This window comes from Tachyglossus aculeatus, chromosome 4 (assembly GCF_015852505.1).
Source record: "Tachyglossus aculeatus isolate mTacAcu1 chromosome 4, mTacAcu1.pri, whole genome shotgun sequence".
Lineage (NCBI taxonomy): Eukaryota > Metazoa > Chordata > Mammalia > Monotremata > Tachyglossidae > Tachyglossus > Tachyglossus aculeatus.
Genome location: NC_052069.1, coordinates 17,800,908 through 17,820,195, shown reverse-complemented (window position 1 = coordinate 17,820,195; position 19,288 = coordinate 17,800,908). Strand labels below are relative to the sequence as shown.

General features: G+C 41.4%; 1 protein-coding gene across 1 annotated transcript in view; it reads right to left on the bottom strand.

The window, feature by feature from the left end:
• CPEB2 (cytoplasmic polyadenylation element binding protein 2) overlaps positions 1-19,288 on the bottom strand; it is an 87,865-nt gene that overhangs the window by 18,464 nt on the left and 50,113 nt on the right. The window contains exons 11-14 of the mRNA XM_038745605.1: positions 7,989-8,159; positions 4,449-4,538; positions 1,152-1,270; positions 686-800 (exon numbers count right to left, since the gene is read on the bottom strand). Coding sequence (XP_038601533.1) covers positions 686-800; positions 1,152-1,270; positions 4,449-4,538; positions 7,989-8,159 — 495 coding nt within the window. The remainder of the gene's footprint in view (positions 1-685; positions 801-1,151; positions 1,271-4,448; positions 4,539-7,988; positions 8,160-19,288) is intronic.

Sequence of the window (19,288 nt, the reverse complement as noted above, 5' to 3'; positions counted from 1 at the left end):
AGGTCACACAGCAGACATGTGGCGGAGCCGGGATTCTCAGTAAAGTTTAACTGACATTTGACTATCATCATATTATCCTCTTCGGCTTAGGTTAACTAAACACAAAAGACTAAAAACATGAGCTACGATTCTCTTCTATATCTCATTTTAAAATACACTCCTCTTTCTCTCCTAATTTGAAAGGTAAGTATGAGGACTGTTAAGAATTGTTAGAGCATTTCCTGAAGACAATATCAAATTATATTTTTAAAAAACCCTCTTACTCCTTTAAAAATCTACCAAATAGGTTGCTGAAAAACCCTGGGAGTTCAAGTATTTTTTTTAAAAAAAATATTTGGTTGTTTACTTGAAAATCAATTTCCTCCCTCCACAGAACCATCGGTTGAAAAACCTGAATTTCATACTTCTCATTTTGTTGCAGCTATGAAGGTTCTTAGAATTCCTTTAGCAGTAATAGTATTTATTAAGCACTTACTGTGTGCAGAGCAATGTATTAGCTCTGCACATTCGATATAAATGCTAAATAGAACTTGATGGCTAAAGGCTTTCTAGAAAAATAATAGAAGACAGGTTACCCATTGAATTCCCATCACATATTTCAGGGTGTCCCAACCAAAATCCACAGCAACAATATTTTCATGGTTTCATAAACAAATCAGACTTCAATCTACAATTCCTTCCTTACCAGCTCTTAATGGCCTAGGAACCCCTCCAACGAAAATTGTTTTTCGAGGATCAAGAGGCTGTGAACCATCCATCACAAAGTCACTATCGCTTAGATTCCAGGGACGGATCTGTACCTATGGAGTTAAGGAAGAAGAGCGGTACAGAGCTTTAACCTCACTACCCGTTTGACACCAGTCAATAGATCTATGGTTCTTGAAGAGCACTTACTGTGTGCAGAGCACTGCACAAAAGTGCAAAGACATATCTTTTTTCAGTTGTCTTGGGCCAGCTAACCTTAGAGACAATTAACTGCTGGGTTTATAACATGCTGATTCGAACTTGGGGTTTTCAAACAATCATCCAACTTTTCTTTACACTAAATACTAAGAACGATACCCTGCTTTTGAATATTTTTATCATCAACTCAGAAATATATTTAAATATATGACAGCTAAAGCCAATAGGCCACTCAAGGCCTTACTCACTGGCTTATCCTTGATGGTAGGGCTGGAGACACACAGATAGAGTTTTCCATCTTCCTCGATGCAAGCATCAATTAGTGCCTGAACAGAGGTCTCCTCTTGAAAAAGAAGGAATGCGTAACCTGAAACGGTAAATAGAAATATGGATTTAAAAAAAAGAAGGGCGGGACTTGTGAGATGATAGGTCCCAAATACAAAATCACTATTTCTCATAAACTGGGGATAAAAGTTGCTAGAAGCAGAAAAGACAATGTTACAGATGAGACCCTGTAAGGCCAAAAATCATACTTGCAACAAGACTTTGTAATTGGATGAATATTTCCAGTGGCTAATTACTCAGAATAACATTCAAAAACCCTTTCATAATGAAAAATGCATTACTGTTGTATTCTACCAACTACGCAAAAGCCATTATGCAAAACCATGAACAGAGAGACCTTTATACAATGTGCCATATATGATAATGTTTTACTTACAATGCAGAAACATTTTACAGCCAACAAAGAACACTGTGCCCCAGGTCCGATTCAGCAAAAATGAAGCACACATTTTTAAAGAGTAAAGCAAAGTACTTTGATGTGCATGAGCTATAATAACTCAATCTCTTGCTTAGCCTAACGGTGCCTGAGTCATACTGTCACACAGACAATGCTGACTGCGGAAGGGGAGGTAGAGAGTTTGGTGAGGTGTCTGGCACAACTAGAGAAGGAGTGTGGCCTAGTGGATACAGCACAGCCCTGGGAGTCAGGACCTGGGTTCTAATCCCAGCTCTGCCACTTGTCTGCTGGGTACCTTGAGAAAGTCACTTCACTTCTCTGGACAACGGGAACTAAGACTGTGAGCACCACGTGGGACATGGATCGTATCTAGGCCCGTTTCTTGGCCCACTCCAAGAACCCTGTTGCCTGCAGAAAGGTTTTCAGGCTTCTTCATGTTATTCTTGCCCCAAAACCCATTTTCAGCCTCGAAGCCATCCAAAGTGAGCTTTGGGCCAAGAAGCAATCCCACAACACGGCTGCCTGGTCTCCATTACCCTTGAAGATTTTCCACACCTACTGGCCTGAAGTGTGACAGCTCAAGGAATCAAGTTCCCTCAGCTTGCGTTACCCTGCACTCTGGTTTGCCTGATGCAGACATATTGTTAGATTCCCGGGAAGTTTCAGTACCTCTTCCTAAATCACTGTGAAAGCATTCAGAACATTACCACTCATGGTTTGAATCCATGATGCTAAGGACCAAAATGACATCCTACAAATCAGGTTTCTTTTACTACTAGTGAGGGCTTTAAACCCAGGGGACACTGGAGTCCAATGTGACAAACTATCCTTACAGAACAGTGTCAAAATCTGAATAAAATTTCTTCATAAAAATAGACTATTTTAGACTCAGACAGTCCTTAACTTACAATGGTAACAGTTATGGTGACCAGAACTTTACACTTTTCTAAATTTCCTGCTGTATATCATTTCACAATATGTTTTTTTTTACATAATTTGTGTCTCAGATGTGTGGTGACTCCATCTGGTGATCAGCTAACACCCTCTTCCCTTTCCTGCTACGTCTCCCACTTCGCCTCCCTATCACTTCCCCCGGCATTTACCCATGGCCCCTGGCAGTTCTCCTTCACCCCATAACCCCTTATGCCCTTCCTTCTCCTCCCAAGCCTGGTATCACTTTCTAATTAAAACAAAAAACATAAACAAAAAACAATCTAACAAACAAAATAACCCGGCATATAGCCGTACTTGCTTCCTGACTGGAGTGGCCCCAATCTTGGCTGCAGCCAAGGAACCGATTCAGCCGTGGGGGAAAGTGACCGTGGTTCTCTCTCTAGCCTTCCCCAACCCCACAATCCAGACTAGCCCAGCCCCTGCAGCTGTAGGGGTCCTGGGACCCCTGGGAAGAGGGGAGATGACGGGCAGGGAAAAATTTTGGCTAAGAAGGAATTAAGTTCCTTATGGGGAGGGAACATGTCGAACAATTCTGCTCTGTTATACTCTCCCAAGCGCTTAGTGCAGTGTTCAATAAACACAACTGACCGACTGATCAACTAGCCCGGCCAACACACACGTTTAAAAAAAAAGAAAGAAAAAACAGAATCAGTGGTACCAACTGGGGAGCAGGGAAAAGCTCAAAAAGGGTGGGGAGGGTGGAGGGCAGAATTACCACAGAAGTCTAAGTGTCCACGACACTTCAGATGAAACCAAAGTCAGCTATCCTACTGTGCAAGCTCTGACTCAATATAAATACACTACTCAGCTATAATTGTTTGAGGATACAATCCTGGGGAAGTTGGACAAAAATACCTTAGTTCCGGAACCAATTTCCCAGACTTAACATTGTTTCTATGAGAAAATCCTTTCTAATATGTTTTCAACTTTAAAATGCAGTTTTCAGGAATCAGCTATGTTCTAAATCCAAGGAGTGCCTGTACTAGTAAAAAATTAATTTGCTGATGACACTTAAGAGTTTCTGTTTTCCTAGGGTTCCAAGAATAACAATGAACTTTCAAAAGAGGGGGAGTTCCTAGAAATGGAGGTTTACTAAACAATCAGATCTTTAAATCAAATTCCTAAATGTGAGGAACTTTATGAGAATTTAAAGCTGAAACAGTAACTTCAGAATGACCACCAACTAAGCAGGGAGACTAGGCACCTGAAAGTAGGGGATGATTACCATTTGTGTTTGCTGCAAGATAGTAGGTAATTTTTCCCATAGTAATTTCCCCTTCTGACTTCAGAACCATTTCGGGAAAACTCTCTTCAGAATAGCTATGAGTAACTCTCAAAGCAGTTAGAGAGTCTTTCAAGATGTCTATCAAGTCCCAGGAAGAACTGGCACTTTGAGTATGACTCAAAAGAAGGTAAACCAGGCTTAACCAAACCTCAGAGATTGGGGGCTCTTTCTCCATGCAAGAGTGGAGGAGGAATTCACCTCTGAGAACTGGGGATGGGAGAGGGGGAAAATGGTCCTCCTCATCCCCAGCAGACACACCACATTTGAGAATAACTATGCTCTTTTATTTTCTTGGAATCAAGTATATTCTAGGTTTTATACTACGATCTTAATTCCTATAGAATTAGGATTAGAGCTCTTGTGGTTAGTCTTTTAAAAAAAATAGTAATCTACAACATTTTTCAGTTGAAAAATACCTCCATCAAGTGATTACTGATGACAAAACTGCTTTCATAAAACATATAAACTCAGACCACCTCCAGGAACTTTAGTGGTGAATCTGTTGGAGTGAATTCTTTACTTGTTGGGAAAATAAAGCCACAATAAGATTTTTTTTTTTTTTACCTTTAGGTGGAAAGTAGGACTTGCTTTCTGCTTTGTGAGGCCAGTCCACCACCAAAGGACCAAATCGTCTGAAGCTAGCAGTAATTTCATCTAATAAAACAGTTAAAAAAAGATATTAAAAGCAATGCATTATGCATAGAGGTACCATAATGAACTATTTAAAAGGTCACAAGATGCTCACCCCACTCCCAGAGCACTTATGTCCATATCCTTATGCTCTGATGCTTCAACCACCTGTAATTTATTTTAATGTCTGTCTTCCCAATAGATTTTAAGATCCTTCAGGGAAGGGATTGCACTGTACTGTCCCAAGGGCTTATTTCAGTGGTCAGCACACAGGAAGTACTCAATAGATATCACTGATTGACTGATTACCCAGGTGCTTTTATCAGAGTTTTTGGTACAGTAATAATAATAATAATAATAATAACATTCATCATCCAAATGATCAGTTATCTGCAACAAGACTAGCTCAGGTCCTTAAAAATAAGAAACCTAGCCTCAGAACTACCAAAGTGGGCAAGTAGCGATCAAATAATTGAGGTTACCAATTAGTTTCAATCTAAATAATTATGGTAGGAAGCCCCCTTCTCTTTTTGAAGGAAAAGCTTACAAAACCTTCTCTACTTTAATTTAGATGACAAATTGAAAAAATAGCCCTACAAAAATGGACTGAACTAGTACATAGTACTTCATTTAATAACAAAAAACAAATACTCCATGTACAAGTTAAGAAAAGGATTGTTAAAACAGAGAAAGACTTGGGGGGCAATTGTTATTTCTTAAAAAAAAACCCAACACAAAAAGCAAGAGCTGTAAAAAATCCTTCCACCACAGCAGCCTGGTGAGACCTTTACTAGAGAGAGCTAGAACCAGATTCGGTCATCTCATTTTAAACAGGATGTGGAGACCCTGGGAAGGATGGAGATATGGGGAAGGAAATGCCATCACTGCAGAGGTAATAATAATAATATTTATGATATTTGTTAAGCGCTTAGTATTTGCCATGCAATGTACTAAGCGCTGAGGCTGATACATCCAAATCGGGTTGGACACAGTCCCTGGCCCACGTGGGGCTCACAGTCTCACCCCCCATTTTACAGATGAGGTAACTGTGGCACAGAAATTAAGTGACTTGCCCCAGGGTCAAACATCAGACAAGTGGCAGAGCCAGGATTAGAACCCATGACCTTCTGATTCCCAGGCCCACGTTCTATCCACTCGGCCATGCTGCCTCGCAGGTGGAGGAGACTGACGCCAGAGGGACAAAGCTAATGGCTTTTAGGGCAAGGAAAGCAGTCACAGGTAGCCGGAAATGGTGGCAGGATATTGCTAGAGCTTTTGGATATTGCTCCTGCCGGCAGGCCACCGATGTGCATTTCTCCCCCTCAGCAGCCTCGGGTCTAGGCCAGGAGCTCCTCTAGGATTCAGGCAGAACCCTAGTGAGGTTGAGCCACATCGTGGCTATCTTTTTCCTCCAGAAATGAGGCAGGTGACCGTGTAACCCATGAGTGGCCAACCTGACCCTCTGATTCTACTGGCCCGCCCAGTGCTGGGACTGGAGCTGTTGCTGCTGTCACTCCTCCAAGAGGCCTTCCCTGGCTAAGCTCTCCTTTCCCCTTCTCCCACTCCCTTTTCTGTCACCCTGACTTACTCCCTTTAATTATTCCCCCCTACCAGCCTTACAGCACTTACGGACATATCTGTAATTCACTTATCTATAATCATGTCTGTCTCCCCCTCTAGGCTGTAATCTCACTGTGGGCAAGGAACATGTCAGTTATATTCATTCAATCGCATTTACTGAGCGCTTACTGTGTGCAGAGTACTGTACTAAGTGCTTGGGAAGTACAAGTTGGCAACAGATAGAGACAGTCCCTACCGAACAGTGGGCTCATAGTCTAGAAGACTGGGTTATATTGTTCCCTCACAAGCGCTTAGTACAATGTTCTGCAGAGGGTAAGCACTCAATAAATACATATTGAGTGTATACAATACAATACAATAAATACTCAAATACATCCCGGCTCTGCCAATTGTCAGCTGTGTGACTTTGGGAAAGTCACTTAACTTCTCTGTACCTCAGTTGCCTCATCTGTAAAATGGGAATTAAGAATGTGAGCCCCCCATGGGACAATCTGATCTCTTTGTAACCTCCCCAGTGCTTAGAACAGTGCTCTGCACATAGTAAATGCTTAATAAATGCCATTATTATTATTATTACAGTTGACTGACTGACAGTTAATAACAGCAGATGCAGCGGAGCAGTATGGGGTAAAGGTCATGGGTTCTAATCTCGGGCTCTGCCACTTGTCTGTTGGGTGACCTTGGGCAAGTCACTTCATTTCTCTGGGCTTTAGTTACTTCATCATGGTGCAGTGGCTAGAGCACGGGCCTGGGAATCACAAGGTCATGGGTTCTAACTCCAGCTCTGCCACTTGTCTGCTGTGGGACTTGGGCAAGGCCCTTCACTTCTCTGGGCCTCAGTTACCTCATCTGTAAAATGGGGATTGAGACAGCCCCACGAGGGACCGGGACTGGGTCCAATCCAATTTGCTTGTATCCACCCCCAACACTTGGTACAGTTCCTGGCACATAAGTGTTTAAAAAATACCATTTTGTTTTCCTCTGTGCCTCAGTTGCCTCATCTATAAATAATGGGGATTAAGAGTGTGAGCTAAGTGTGGGACAAGGACTGTGTCCAACCTGGTTAAGTTGTACCTACCCCAGAACTTAGAACAGTGCTTGGCACATAACAAATGCTTAACAAGTACCATAATTATTATTTCAATAAATTGCCCTTTTTGCCTGGCTGAAAATCCTGCACAATGATGTTAAATATATTGACAACCACGTAGAAGAGCTGGTATTTTTATACAAAATTTACAGCTTTATCTTGCTTATTTTAACTGGTTTACTAAAGAGACAGACATTTTAGGATAGCAATCAAATCTGTTTGTAAAGCTGCTGAAAAGCCAAAATGCTTATTTTTAAAGGTGTAAGTTTTATATTCGAAGTATCCCAAAATTATTCTACAGAAGTATTTTTAAACTGAAAGAACAACTGAAAGCATGACCAGATGTCCCACATTCAGCAAAAAGGCATTACCAAATTAGCTGTTGGGTAAATGTATTCACTGGAAGAATAAATTATCTATTAAAAATTATCCCTTGCTTGCAGGCAAATAAAACCAAAGATCTTGACTATTTTTAATAAATCCCTTATTTTTGAGACTTGTCTAAAATAATGACAATAATCACCTTTGCATTGTCATTAATCGTCAGTGAGCTCCAAATTAATAAATACAGTTTAAACAACTTTATGCACAGATTTAGCTTAAATTCAGAAACTCCCAGCACTAGCTTAGTCCCTTAGAATCAAAGAACTGGAACAGACCTCAAGAGGTCCAGTTACCATTTCCAGGAATGTGACCTGCCTAAACCAAAGGCAGATCATCCGATTTTTGACGTTCTCCAAGAATGGAGGGCTCCCAGTTAACTTGCTCCAGTGTTTATTAATTTTTCATTAAAAGAACCTCACCTTCATCAATGTCTGGAGGAAGTCCACCAACAAAAACTTTTCTAGAGAAACGTTCTATCCGCTCTCCATTCTGATGAGCCGAGTAGCACGTGGGTGAATTCAAGACACCGACTTGATCGGTGTGGCCATCATCCAGCAAGCCATCATCTATTGGAAAGAGTGACGAACGACCTAGAAAGTAACGACAAACGTTGAAGTGTAATTGTGGACGTCAGGAAAACAGGATGAAATAACATATACTTAACAAAAAAAAAAACCCAAAGAAAACCGGGAAACATTAACTTGCTCGGTAGAAATCTTCAAGTAACATGAAAATAAAAAAAATAGCAAGCCCAATTCTCTTTCAGGTGCCTGAGGGTGACATCTGGTAAATTACTGGTTCATTATTGTAAAAATTTGTTCATTGCCCTAAACAGCTCTATAGGCTAAATAAAAATCCATGCAGCTTCTTTGGAGAACTTTAGTACCTGGGAGAATTGGGCGCATTTATCTCAGGAGTATATTTAGAAATGAAGCTAAACATCTTAACATTTTGCCTTTTGTTTATTTTTTAATTTTCCTCATGATTTTCTTAGTTCCAAGCATTTTAAGCAAAAGCTTTATTTTCATTTTTACTATTCACCTCCTAATCCCCAACTTGCTTCCTTTGTTCCTCATAAACCAACCTTCTGTCCTTCAGTTTTTACTTTCTTCCTTCCATCTCCCTCGCTCTCTCTCCCTACAGGCCTTCCCACATTCAAAGCTCTCCTAAAATGCCACCATTCCTGCATGACTTTCCAGATTTATTCCCAGAGCTCTAAATCATATCAACCCTTTAGCACCTTTAGCATTCATTTTCTCTAGCTCCTAAGAATTCATTAGTATTCAGCCTCAGCACTTTATCTTGACTACAGTTTTAAATATTTCAAGTATAAGCTCTTTGTAGGTGGGAAGTGTGCCGCTTCTTTGTTTTCTATTTCCTGCACCAAATAAGAGTTCAATAAATGCTAGTATTACTATGGCTAGATTTAAGTTTATCAAAATTCTGTAAAAACAATTTGGGTTGGAACAATTGGTCCAACTTTGTTTTTAATTTAAATTTGAAACTGATACTAGGTTTTACGGTGAAGAGGGAGGCACAGGAAGGGCACAGTAAGCCCTCTGAAAGAACAAGTTTTTTTGAAAAAACTGAAAACTTTGGTAGAATGATGTAAAAATATTTTTCCTACATAGGTTTTAAGAGCATACTTTACACATGTTGAAAAAGACCACAGAAGAATCATAATTCCTGTAAGCTAAAAAGAGGAACTTTAAATTTGCTTTAAAAAGTTGAGCAAATTTGATTCCTGTGTAATTTCTTAGACAAAAATGTGTCAGACAAGTTATGATTCCTAACACACAGATATGAAATGGAAATATAGCATAATCAGATGGCACAGATATTTCTGTCCTAAAGAAATATTGAAACGTGCTGCCCAAGGAGGAGTAAATTTACACATTTGCCACAAAAACCACTAAAAACTAACCTAGTGTTCAGGTGAGTAGAAGGAATCAATATGTTGACAAAATATGCAATGTTCATTAAATGAGTACTATGCCTGTTTTTCATAGCTTTTCAGATAGTTTTTCATAGTTTTTCAAATAAGTTGGCCAACTTATTTTGAAGAAATCTGAAGAGTACATTTAATGGGTTCATTACTTCTCTCCCCACAAATTAAACTAGATATCAGATAGGAGGACAATAACTGAATGCGTCTTCTATGCTTTAATGTTATGCATTACCAAATATTTTAATGGAATAAATGTTAATATATTGGCAAGACTACAGATTTAATGCACGGTAGCACACATGAATTAAACCTAGGATAGGTCTACAAATTGGGATATCTGAATACAACTTTGGCCCAGCTGGTATTCAAAAATCAGTCAGCCTTTCATCTGTAACCAACACAAGAATAAACATCAAGCTGTGCTTCCTTTCAAAAATGGAAATGCGCAACTACAACACCTGCTTCTGTTCCTTTTTTCAGGATTCTGAGCACTAGAGTCCAAGGATGAAACATACAGACAATACTACCTACTTCTTACAATTCCTAGATGAAATGAGATAAATGTACAATTCCTAGATGAAACAAGATCAAGGGGAAAAAAAAAGTTACAGATATCCGGAAAGAGCTCACAGTCTAAAGAGAAGGGAGAACAGGCATTTAAGCCTTATTTTATAGATGAGGAATGTGAGGCACAGAAGTTAACGTCCTTATTCTCTACTTACCTCTTTCATTCAACACGTACATTCAATAAATCATCAAATCCTGTCTGTTCTACTTCTACCTTCACATCTAGATGATTCATTCTTTCCTCACTGTCCAAACTGCCACCACACTTGTAATAATGGTAACAATTTTGGTATTTGTTAAATGCTATGTGCTACGCACTGTATTAAGGGCTGGGGTGGATACAAGCAAATAGGGTTGGACAGTCCCTGTCCCAGGTGGGGCTCAGAATGTTAATCCCCATTTTAGAGATGAGGGAACTGAGGCCCAGAAGTGAAATGACTTGCCCAACATCACACAGCAGACCAGTGGTGGAGCCAGGATTAGAACACATGACTTTCTGACTCCCACGGCAGTGCTCTATCATCATCATCAATCGTATTTATTGAGGGCTTACTGTGTGCAGAGCACTGTACTAAGCGCTTGGGAAGTACAAATTGGCAACATATAGAGACAGTCCCTGCCCAACAGTGGGCTCACAGTCTAAAAGGGGGAGACAGAGAACAAAACTAAACATACTAACAAAATAAAATAAATAGAATAGATATGTACAAGTAAAATAGAGTAATAAATATGTACAAACATATATACATATATACAGGTGCTGTGGGGAAGGGAAGGAGGTAAAATGGGGGGGATGGAGAGGGGGACGAGGGGGAGAGGAAGGGAGGGGCTCAGTCTGGGAAGGCCTCCTGGAGGAGGTGAGCTCTCAGTAGGGCCTTGAAGGGAGGAAGAGAGCTAGCTTGGCGGATGGGCAGAGGGAGGGCATTCCAGGCCCGGGGGAGGACCACTACACCATGCTGCTTCTCCCAAGCACTTACCACATCCCATCTCAATTACTGCATCAGCCTCCCTGCCTCCAGCCCAAACTTCACTGTGCTGATGGGATTATTTTTCTAAAGGCAAAATGTTCGGTCCACATCTCCCCACTCTGCAGAAACCTTCGATGGTTGTCTAAGCGCTTCCACATCAAATAGACACTCCTTACTAGCTCTCCCACTTCTCTCTTATCTTGCTGATTTCCTATTACAACCCAACCCATACACATCACTTCACTCCTGGAATGTCAGTCTGTTCCCTGGACGTCAATCCTATCTATCTGGCCACCAACCCCTGGCCCTCTGGCATGGAACCCCTGCTCTCTTCAGACAGACTACCACTCTGCTCATCTTCAAAACCCTATTAAAATCATATCTTCTCCAGGTTGTTTTTCCTGATTAACCCCTCGGTCCCCCACCCTATTAACCCTCCCTCCTGCATCAACTGCACACTTGGATCTGAATGCCTTAGGCACTTTGATACGTCACCCCCAGGCTTACAGCATGTATACACATATCCTGCTGCTCTGCCAACTCTTGGCACTCTACTGAGCACAGGCTTGGGAGTCAGAGGACGTGGGATCTAATCCGGGCTCCGCCACTTATTTGCTGTGTGACCTTGGGCAACCCTCTTAACTTCTCTATGACTCAGTTACCTCATCTGTAAAATGGGGATTAAGACTGTGAGCCCCACGTGGGACAACCTGATTACCTTGCATATATGCCCGTACTTAGAACAGTGCTTGGCATATAGTAAGTGCTTAACAAATATCATAATTATTATTATTATTCTCGCATAATTTATTTCAGTGCTCTACACACAGTAGGTGCTCAATAAATACCATTAATCATTTGACTAATTATCCAAAGTCCCACAGCACGGAAGAAAAAAAGAGAGAAAGAGAGAAAGGCAGAAGGGGAGGGAGGGAGGGGAGGAAGGAGGGAAAACTAGTAGGCCACACAATTTCAAATTTAAAGTAACGAAAGCCTAAACCAACTTCTATGATCAAAAAACTATTCTAGTGATATGTTAATTGGCTTCTAGGGACTCACCACATACCTAAAGATCAATGACCAAAACACTCATTATTTAAATAAATGTTATAATATAAGGCATTGACTACTTATGTTGAGTCAGACATGTGTGCCAGCCAGTCACTGAATTAAACAGAAAAAGACTTAGCTATTTCATGAGAGTAAAGCAACAGTGTACTGAAAAACAATTCCATTCTTCTTACCCCAATAGTCAGCTGTTCCATACATTTAACTCCCTCCTCAGGCCCCCTGTTCCTCTCCCTCCTCCATCCCTCACCCCCAACGATCTGGCCTACTTCATTAGTAAAATTAACACCATCAGGTCTGAGCTCCCCAAAGTCACCCCTCCCCCTTCTCCATCCTCCCAGCTCTCAATCCTCCCACTACTCTCCCATCCCTCCCAGCAGTATCTTCAGATGAGATCTCCCTCCTCAAGTGTTACTCCATCCACCTGTACTTCAGACCCCATTTCCTCTCATCTTATGAAAACTCTCACCCTTTCCCTCCTCCCCTCAACTTCCATCTTCAACCGCTCACTTTCCACTGGTTCCTTCCCCTCGGCCTTCAAACATGCCCACTTCTCCCCCATCCTAAAAAAACCCACTCTTGACCCCATTGCCCCTTCTAGTTATCGCCCTATCTCCCTCCTACCCTTCTTTCCCAAACTCCTAGGACGAGTCATCTACACTCGCTGCCTCGAATTCCTCAACGCCAACTCTCTCCTAGACCCCCTCCAATCTGGCTTCCATCCCCTACACTCCACCAAAACTGCCCTCTCAGAGGTCACCAATGACCTCCTTCTTGCCAAATCCAGTGGCTCCTACTCCATCATAATCCTCCTCGACCTCTCAGCTGCCTTTGACACTGTGGATGATCCCCTTCTTCTCAACAAACTATCCAACCTTGGCTTCACAAACTCCATCCTGTCCTGATTCTCCTCTTATCTCTCCGGCCATTCATTCTCAGTCTCCTTTGCGGGCTCCTCCTCCCCCTTCCATCCCCTTAACTGTAGGGGTTCCTCAAGGGTCAGTTCTTGGTCCCCTTCTGTTCTCTATCTATACTCACTCCCTTGGTGAACTCATTCGCTTCCACAGCTTCAACTATCTCTACGCTGATGACACCCAAACCTACATCTCCATCCCTGCTCTCTCTCCCTCCCTCCAGGCTCGTATCTCCTCCTGCCTTCGGGACATCTCCATCTGGCTGGCTGCCCGCCATCTAAAACTCAACATGTCCAAGACTGAACTCCTTGTCTTCCCTCCCAAACCTTGTCCTCTCCCTGACTTTCCCATCAATGTAGACGGCACTACCATCCTTCCCCTCTCACAAGCCCACAACCTTGGTGTCATCCTCGACTCCACTCTCTCATTCACCCCACACGTCCAATCTGTCACCAAAACCTGCAGGTCTCGCCTCCACAGCATCGCCAAAATCCACCCTTTCCTCTCTATCCAAACTGCTACTTTGCTGGTACAATCTCTCTGCATCAGTCTCCTCTCTGATCTCCCATCCTCCTGTCTCTCATTCATTCATTCAATCGTATTTACTGAGCGCTTACTGTGTGCAGAGCACTGTACTAAGCACTTGGGAAGTACAAGTTGGCAACATATAGAGGCGGTCCCTACCCAACAGCGGGCTCACAGTCTAGAAGGGGGAGACAGACAACAAGACATATTAACAAAATAAAATAAATGCTGCTGAGATTATCTCTGTATAGAAACGCTCTGGGCATGTCACTTCCCTCCTCAAAAATCTCCAGTGGCTGCCTGTCAACCTACGAATCAAGCAAAAACTCCTCACTCTCGGCTTCAAGGCTGTCCATCACCTCACCCCCTCCTACCTCACCTCCCTTCTCTCCTTCTCCAGCCCAGCCCACCCCTCCGCTCTTCTGCCGCTAACCTCCTCACTCTGCCTCATTCTCGCCTGCCCTGCCATCGACCCCCGGCCCACGTCCTTCCCCTAGCCTGGAACGCCCTCCCTCCACACATCCAAACTAGCTCTCTTCCTCCCTTCAAAGCCCTACTGAGAGCTCACCTCCTCCAGGAGGCCTTCCCAGACTGAGCTTCCTTTTTCCTCTCTTCCTCCTCATCAGCCCCGCCACCCTGCCTCCTTCCCCTCCCCACAACACTTGTACATATTTGTACAGATTTATCACTCTATTTCCTTTACTTGTACATATTTACTATTCTATTTATTTTGTTGATGTGCATTTAGCTTTAATTCTACTTGTTCTGACGACTTTGACATCTGTCTACATGTTTTGTTGTCTGTCTCCCCCTTCTAGACTGTGAGCCCGTTGTTGGGTAGGGACCGTCTCTATATGTTGCCGACTTGAACTTCCCAAGCACTTAGTACAGTGTTCTGCACACAGTAAGCCCTCAATAAATATGATTGAATGAATGAATGAACTAGCCTCAAAATATAAAAGAATAGAAACTGGGAAGAGAAGTTCCAGAAAAATAAGGGCTTCCCTGTTCATATTGTTTTTGACCTTAGACTCATAAACTATTAAAGTATATGAAAGAGAACCCAGCTCCTGACTCTCAATCCCACTATTTTTAATTTTGTTTCAAGTCACTAAAAAAACTATAAACAAACTTGAAACCACAGAAAACGCCTTCTTTGCTTAACTTGGCTTCAGTGCCTACCCAGCTGCTGTGGCCTGGCCCTTCTACATCACCCAAAACAAGATTTTTCCACACCTTCTCTGTTCTAACCATGTTTTCATATAGACACACACTACTCATATACGTTCTACTTAGTTTTCATATATATCAAACAGGGTTAAAAAAAATCTATCATCAATTTGCTCTCTACACTTCTTCCAAAGGATTCAAGATTTTTTTTTTTTCTCAGAACCACAGAAACTACGCTTTGTAGATAAATCAAAATAATGAAGGGGGTTTAGTTTTTTGGGATTATTTTGAGGACTGAGGGTGGAGGAAGAAGGAAGTCTTAATAAAAAAAGTCTATATATAGGGTTGTTGGGTTTTTTCCCCCAAGGGCTTAGTACAGTGCTCTGTACACAGTAAGCACTCAATAAATATACCATTGATTGATATCAATTACTAGCTCCCTACTGCCAGGTTAAAACTGTGTTTCTTTTCTTCAAATAAAGTCAATGCAATTCTCAAGTTAATATAATGACAAAATATTGCTACAAGGGTGATGACTACAATAGCCCTTAACATTCTTTTAAAGATAACAGCAGCTGGTCAGTTTTTTGTAACCACCACTCAATCGGTGATATTTACTGACTACAGAACACCCTGCTAAGCAAATGGGAGAGTTCAACAAAAGCAAAATATACCTTCCCTGCCAACAGGATGCTTGGAATGATCACCTGACCCTATAATAAGCATCATATATTAAATCGCCCAGGTTGTTTTTAAGCTCTCATAAAGCATCCCTGGCTCCTGTTAGAGTTTTTTGGGTCTGAGAAGGGTATTACCACTGGTTTGGGTAGATTCTGACTTTTCAAGTACTGGTTTTTGGTAGGGTGTCCAGAGAGTTATTTTAAGATCATCTACTTCTGTTAATACTGTTCAGAAAATGATTTCAGATTTATGTTCTCTGTAGAGGACCTAACAAGGGCAAATGTCAGTAATTAATTTAACTCTGTTTACTAAAAAGCTATATCGCTGGCACCAGTGGGCACTAAAATGATCAGCCTTACTGTTGGTAGAGTGGAACCAACCCTGCCCTGGGAATTCAAAACCTCATCACCAATGGTATTTACTGAGAGATTACTATGTGCAGAGTCTGTACTAAGTGCTTAAGTGAATACAATAGAGAGTTGGCAGATATGTTCCCTGCCCACAGTGAGCTTTCAGTACAGACAGGGAGAAAGACATTAATAAGCAATTTATAGTCCTGGTTCTGACTGAGACTGGCTAATGTTGGTGAACACATGTCTGCCTTTGCTGCTAGACTGTAAGTGATGATCGTGTCTACTTAATCTCTTTAAACTTCCAAATTCTTAGTAAATAGTACTCTGCACATAGTAGGCTCTCAATAATTATTGTTTGATTGACTAAAGACCTTACCCGACAGTCTGCCACCTTCAAAACTCTCCCATAATTGAATTTCCTCCAAGCGGCCTTCAAAGACTAAGTACTTTACCTCTCCTATCCACCCTACCCCTTTGTGTCAGTCAGTCATTCGTATTTACTGAGTGCAGAGCACTGTACTAAGCACTTGGAAGAGCAGGATATAACAAAATAACAGATGTATTCCTTGCCCACAATGAGCTTATGTTCTACTCTGCCCCTGGCTGTGTACTCCTTAAGCACTTTGAAACTCACTGTACAACCCACAATAAACTCACTGTACAACCCACAATACTTACATCAATATTCTTACACTCTACTAATTCCCCTGTCTCTAATCTATTTTAATATGTCTCTCCATGACAATTGAAAACTCCCTGTAGGCAGGGATTGTCTACCAACTCTGTTTCACTGTAATAATAATTCTGGTATTTAAGAAGTGCTTACTGTGTGCCAGGCACTGTACTAATCACTGACTTTCCCAAACTATTAGTTCAGTGCCCTGCACCTATTAAGTGCTGAAAAAATATCATTGATTAATTGACACCAAACCACCCCCGCCCCTTCCCCTCACAACATGCACTTCACAATATGAGGCAGACCTACCTGCCTATTTGCTCATTGTACTTCATGACCCAAAAGCAACATGGTTAAACTCAATTCCTCAGTATAGGTTCTTCTGTCCTGAAGGCTCAGGACTGAGGCAAAAAGATCCCCTATAGATTTCACAAGTGGCTTCTGAGTAATTGCATCAAACACCATATTTAAAACTAAAACGCTGTGACAAATTCCTAAAATGATGTCCTGAAACAGAATCCAGCTCCGTGTACTGTAATGATGCTTGCTGCTCTCTAACTTTGTCGCATTGGGCATATTGAATGAAGCCTAGGGTACCCAAGAAATTTCTGGGACGGCCTGCTGAATTGAGATAACCACAAATAGGCCGAACAAAAACTCTTTCAGTACCCACGAAACAGTTCAATACCACCTGGCATAAACGGCCTGCTAAAAATTAAAGTGACAGGAAGACCGACGAGGCATCTTAAAATTCGGACTCCAGGAAAAAAATAATTTAAGAGGCAGAATTGGAAACAGAGCCAAGGTCTGCGAACAGTGGCCACTGTTTTCCAGAAGATCTGGTAACATGGTACAGAACTGCCCTCCCTGACATTCAGATTGCAGCGAGGGAAATACTGTTGAGGATTTTCAGTTTTTTTCACCCACTCTATTGGTTAGCCATCACGGTCACATGCCTATATCTTAATACCAAGGAAAATATTTATTCTTCTCTTCTGGACAATAAAGACAGCTTTCTTTCCAGTAGGAAGACGTGATTTTTTTCTACTCAATTCTTCAGTCATATATTGAAAGATAAAAATATGTTCACCATGGAACTTGAACAGAAAACAGACAGACTTTTGTTGGTACTGAATAAAACTTGTCAGCCCATAATGCCATGAATTCTTAATCCAATTTCAGAATGTTACATTTCTGAATCCTTCCAATGAATCAACTTTCTCTTTTCACCTTTCAATTTTCACTTAAATCAGCTTGCTTTAAAATTGTCTGTGACCAGGATTATATTTACAGAAATGAGATTAAAGATTTTATTGAGACTATGGAACTATTTTCCCTCAATTCCTAAGGGTGCCTTCCATCTGTAATTTTATTTATTTGTATTGATGTCTGTCTCCTCACCTCTGGACAGCAAGCTCGTTGTGCGTAAGGAATGTCACTGTTTATTGTTGTGTTGTACTTTCTCAAGCGCTTAGTACAGTGCTCTGCACACAGTAAGCGCTCAATAAATATGATTTGAATGAATCCATACTTGAAGTGGTCTTCCTATGGACTACCTGCATCCTTTCTTAGATATCTGTTTGGATGCAAAGATATTCTCCAAATAAACTTACCAAGAACAACTTTACAGGTTCAAGGGGAGAATCCATTTTTACAAACAACAACAACAATAATAATAATAATAATAATAATAATAATAATAATGGCATTTATTAAGCGCTTACTATGTGCAAAGCACTGTTCTGTCTGAAATGATGACTGAATCAGAAGCAGAGAACTAACAGAGTTTTCAGGAGGTCAATCAATCAATGAATGGTATTTACTGGGCGTTTACTTTTACTAAGCACTTGGGAGAATACAATACAACAGAATTAGCAGGCCATCTAGTTAATCCTTCTACCTGGAGTAGCAGCTGTATTTATTTAGCACCCATGTAGTGCAAAGCATGGTCCTAACTGCACTGACAGTCCCTGCCCCATGACCAATCTGAGAGGGGAGGCAACCATAAAAATATTTACTGACACAGCAGTCAAGATAAATGATTGAATGTACACTTGAATAAGCATACAGACTAAAGTGCTGAGGATGTACAAATAAGTTCACAAGTGCTAGAGATGGCTGATGGGTTTATAGAGTGTAGGATGTTGGAATTAATTAGGGAAGGCTTGCTAGAATGTAGAAATTTAAGAAGGCATTGGATGTAGGGAGAGTTATGGGCAAGTGAAAGCAGCAGAGAGGCAGCGGGTCCTGGGAGTCAAGGGACTGGGTTCTAATCCCAACTCTGCTATTTGCTTGCTATGTGACCCTGGGAAAGTCACTTCACTTCCTTGTGCCTCCATTTCCTCAACTGTAAAAATGGTCACGGGAATTCCTGTTCTCCCTCCTATTTAGACTACACATGCCCAATGAGGGACAGTGACTGTGCCTGACCTGATTATCTTCTATATACCCCAACACTTGGCACACAGAAGGTGTGTCGTTTCCTTTCCCAGCCCCATTGTTTACTAAAAGTTCTCTTCCCTTAGCCCCGAGTGCAAATGGAACCTCATAATAAGGCAGGGCTCTCTCTAACATGTCCAGAAAAAAATGTATTCCCGGGAACACATGAAAGGAAGGTGCTAGTTAACTTCGATTTATAAAGAAAACTTCCAGGTCAGATATTTATCAACGACCAATATTGGGGAATCCATCAAGGTTTCACAATAAAAATAACAGTACTTGTTAAGTGCTTACTCTATGTCAAGCACTGCAATAAGTGCTGAGGTAAACTTCCAGGCCAGATATTTATCAACTACCAATATTGGGGAACCCAACAAGATTTCACAATAAAAACAATAGTACTTGTTAAG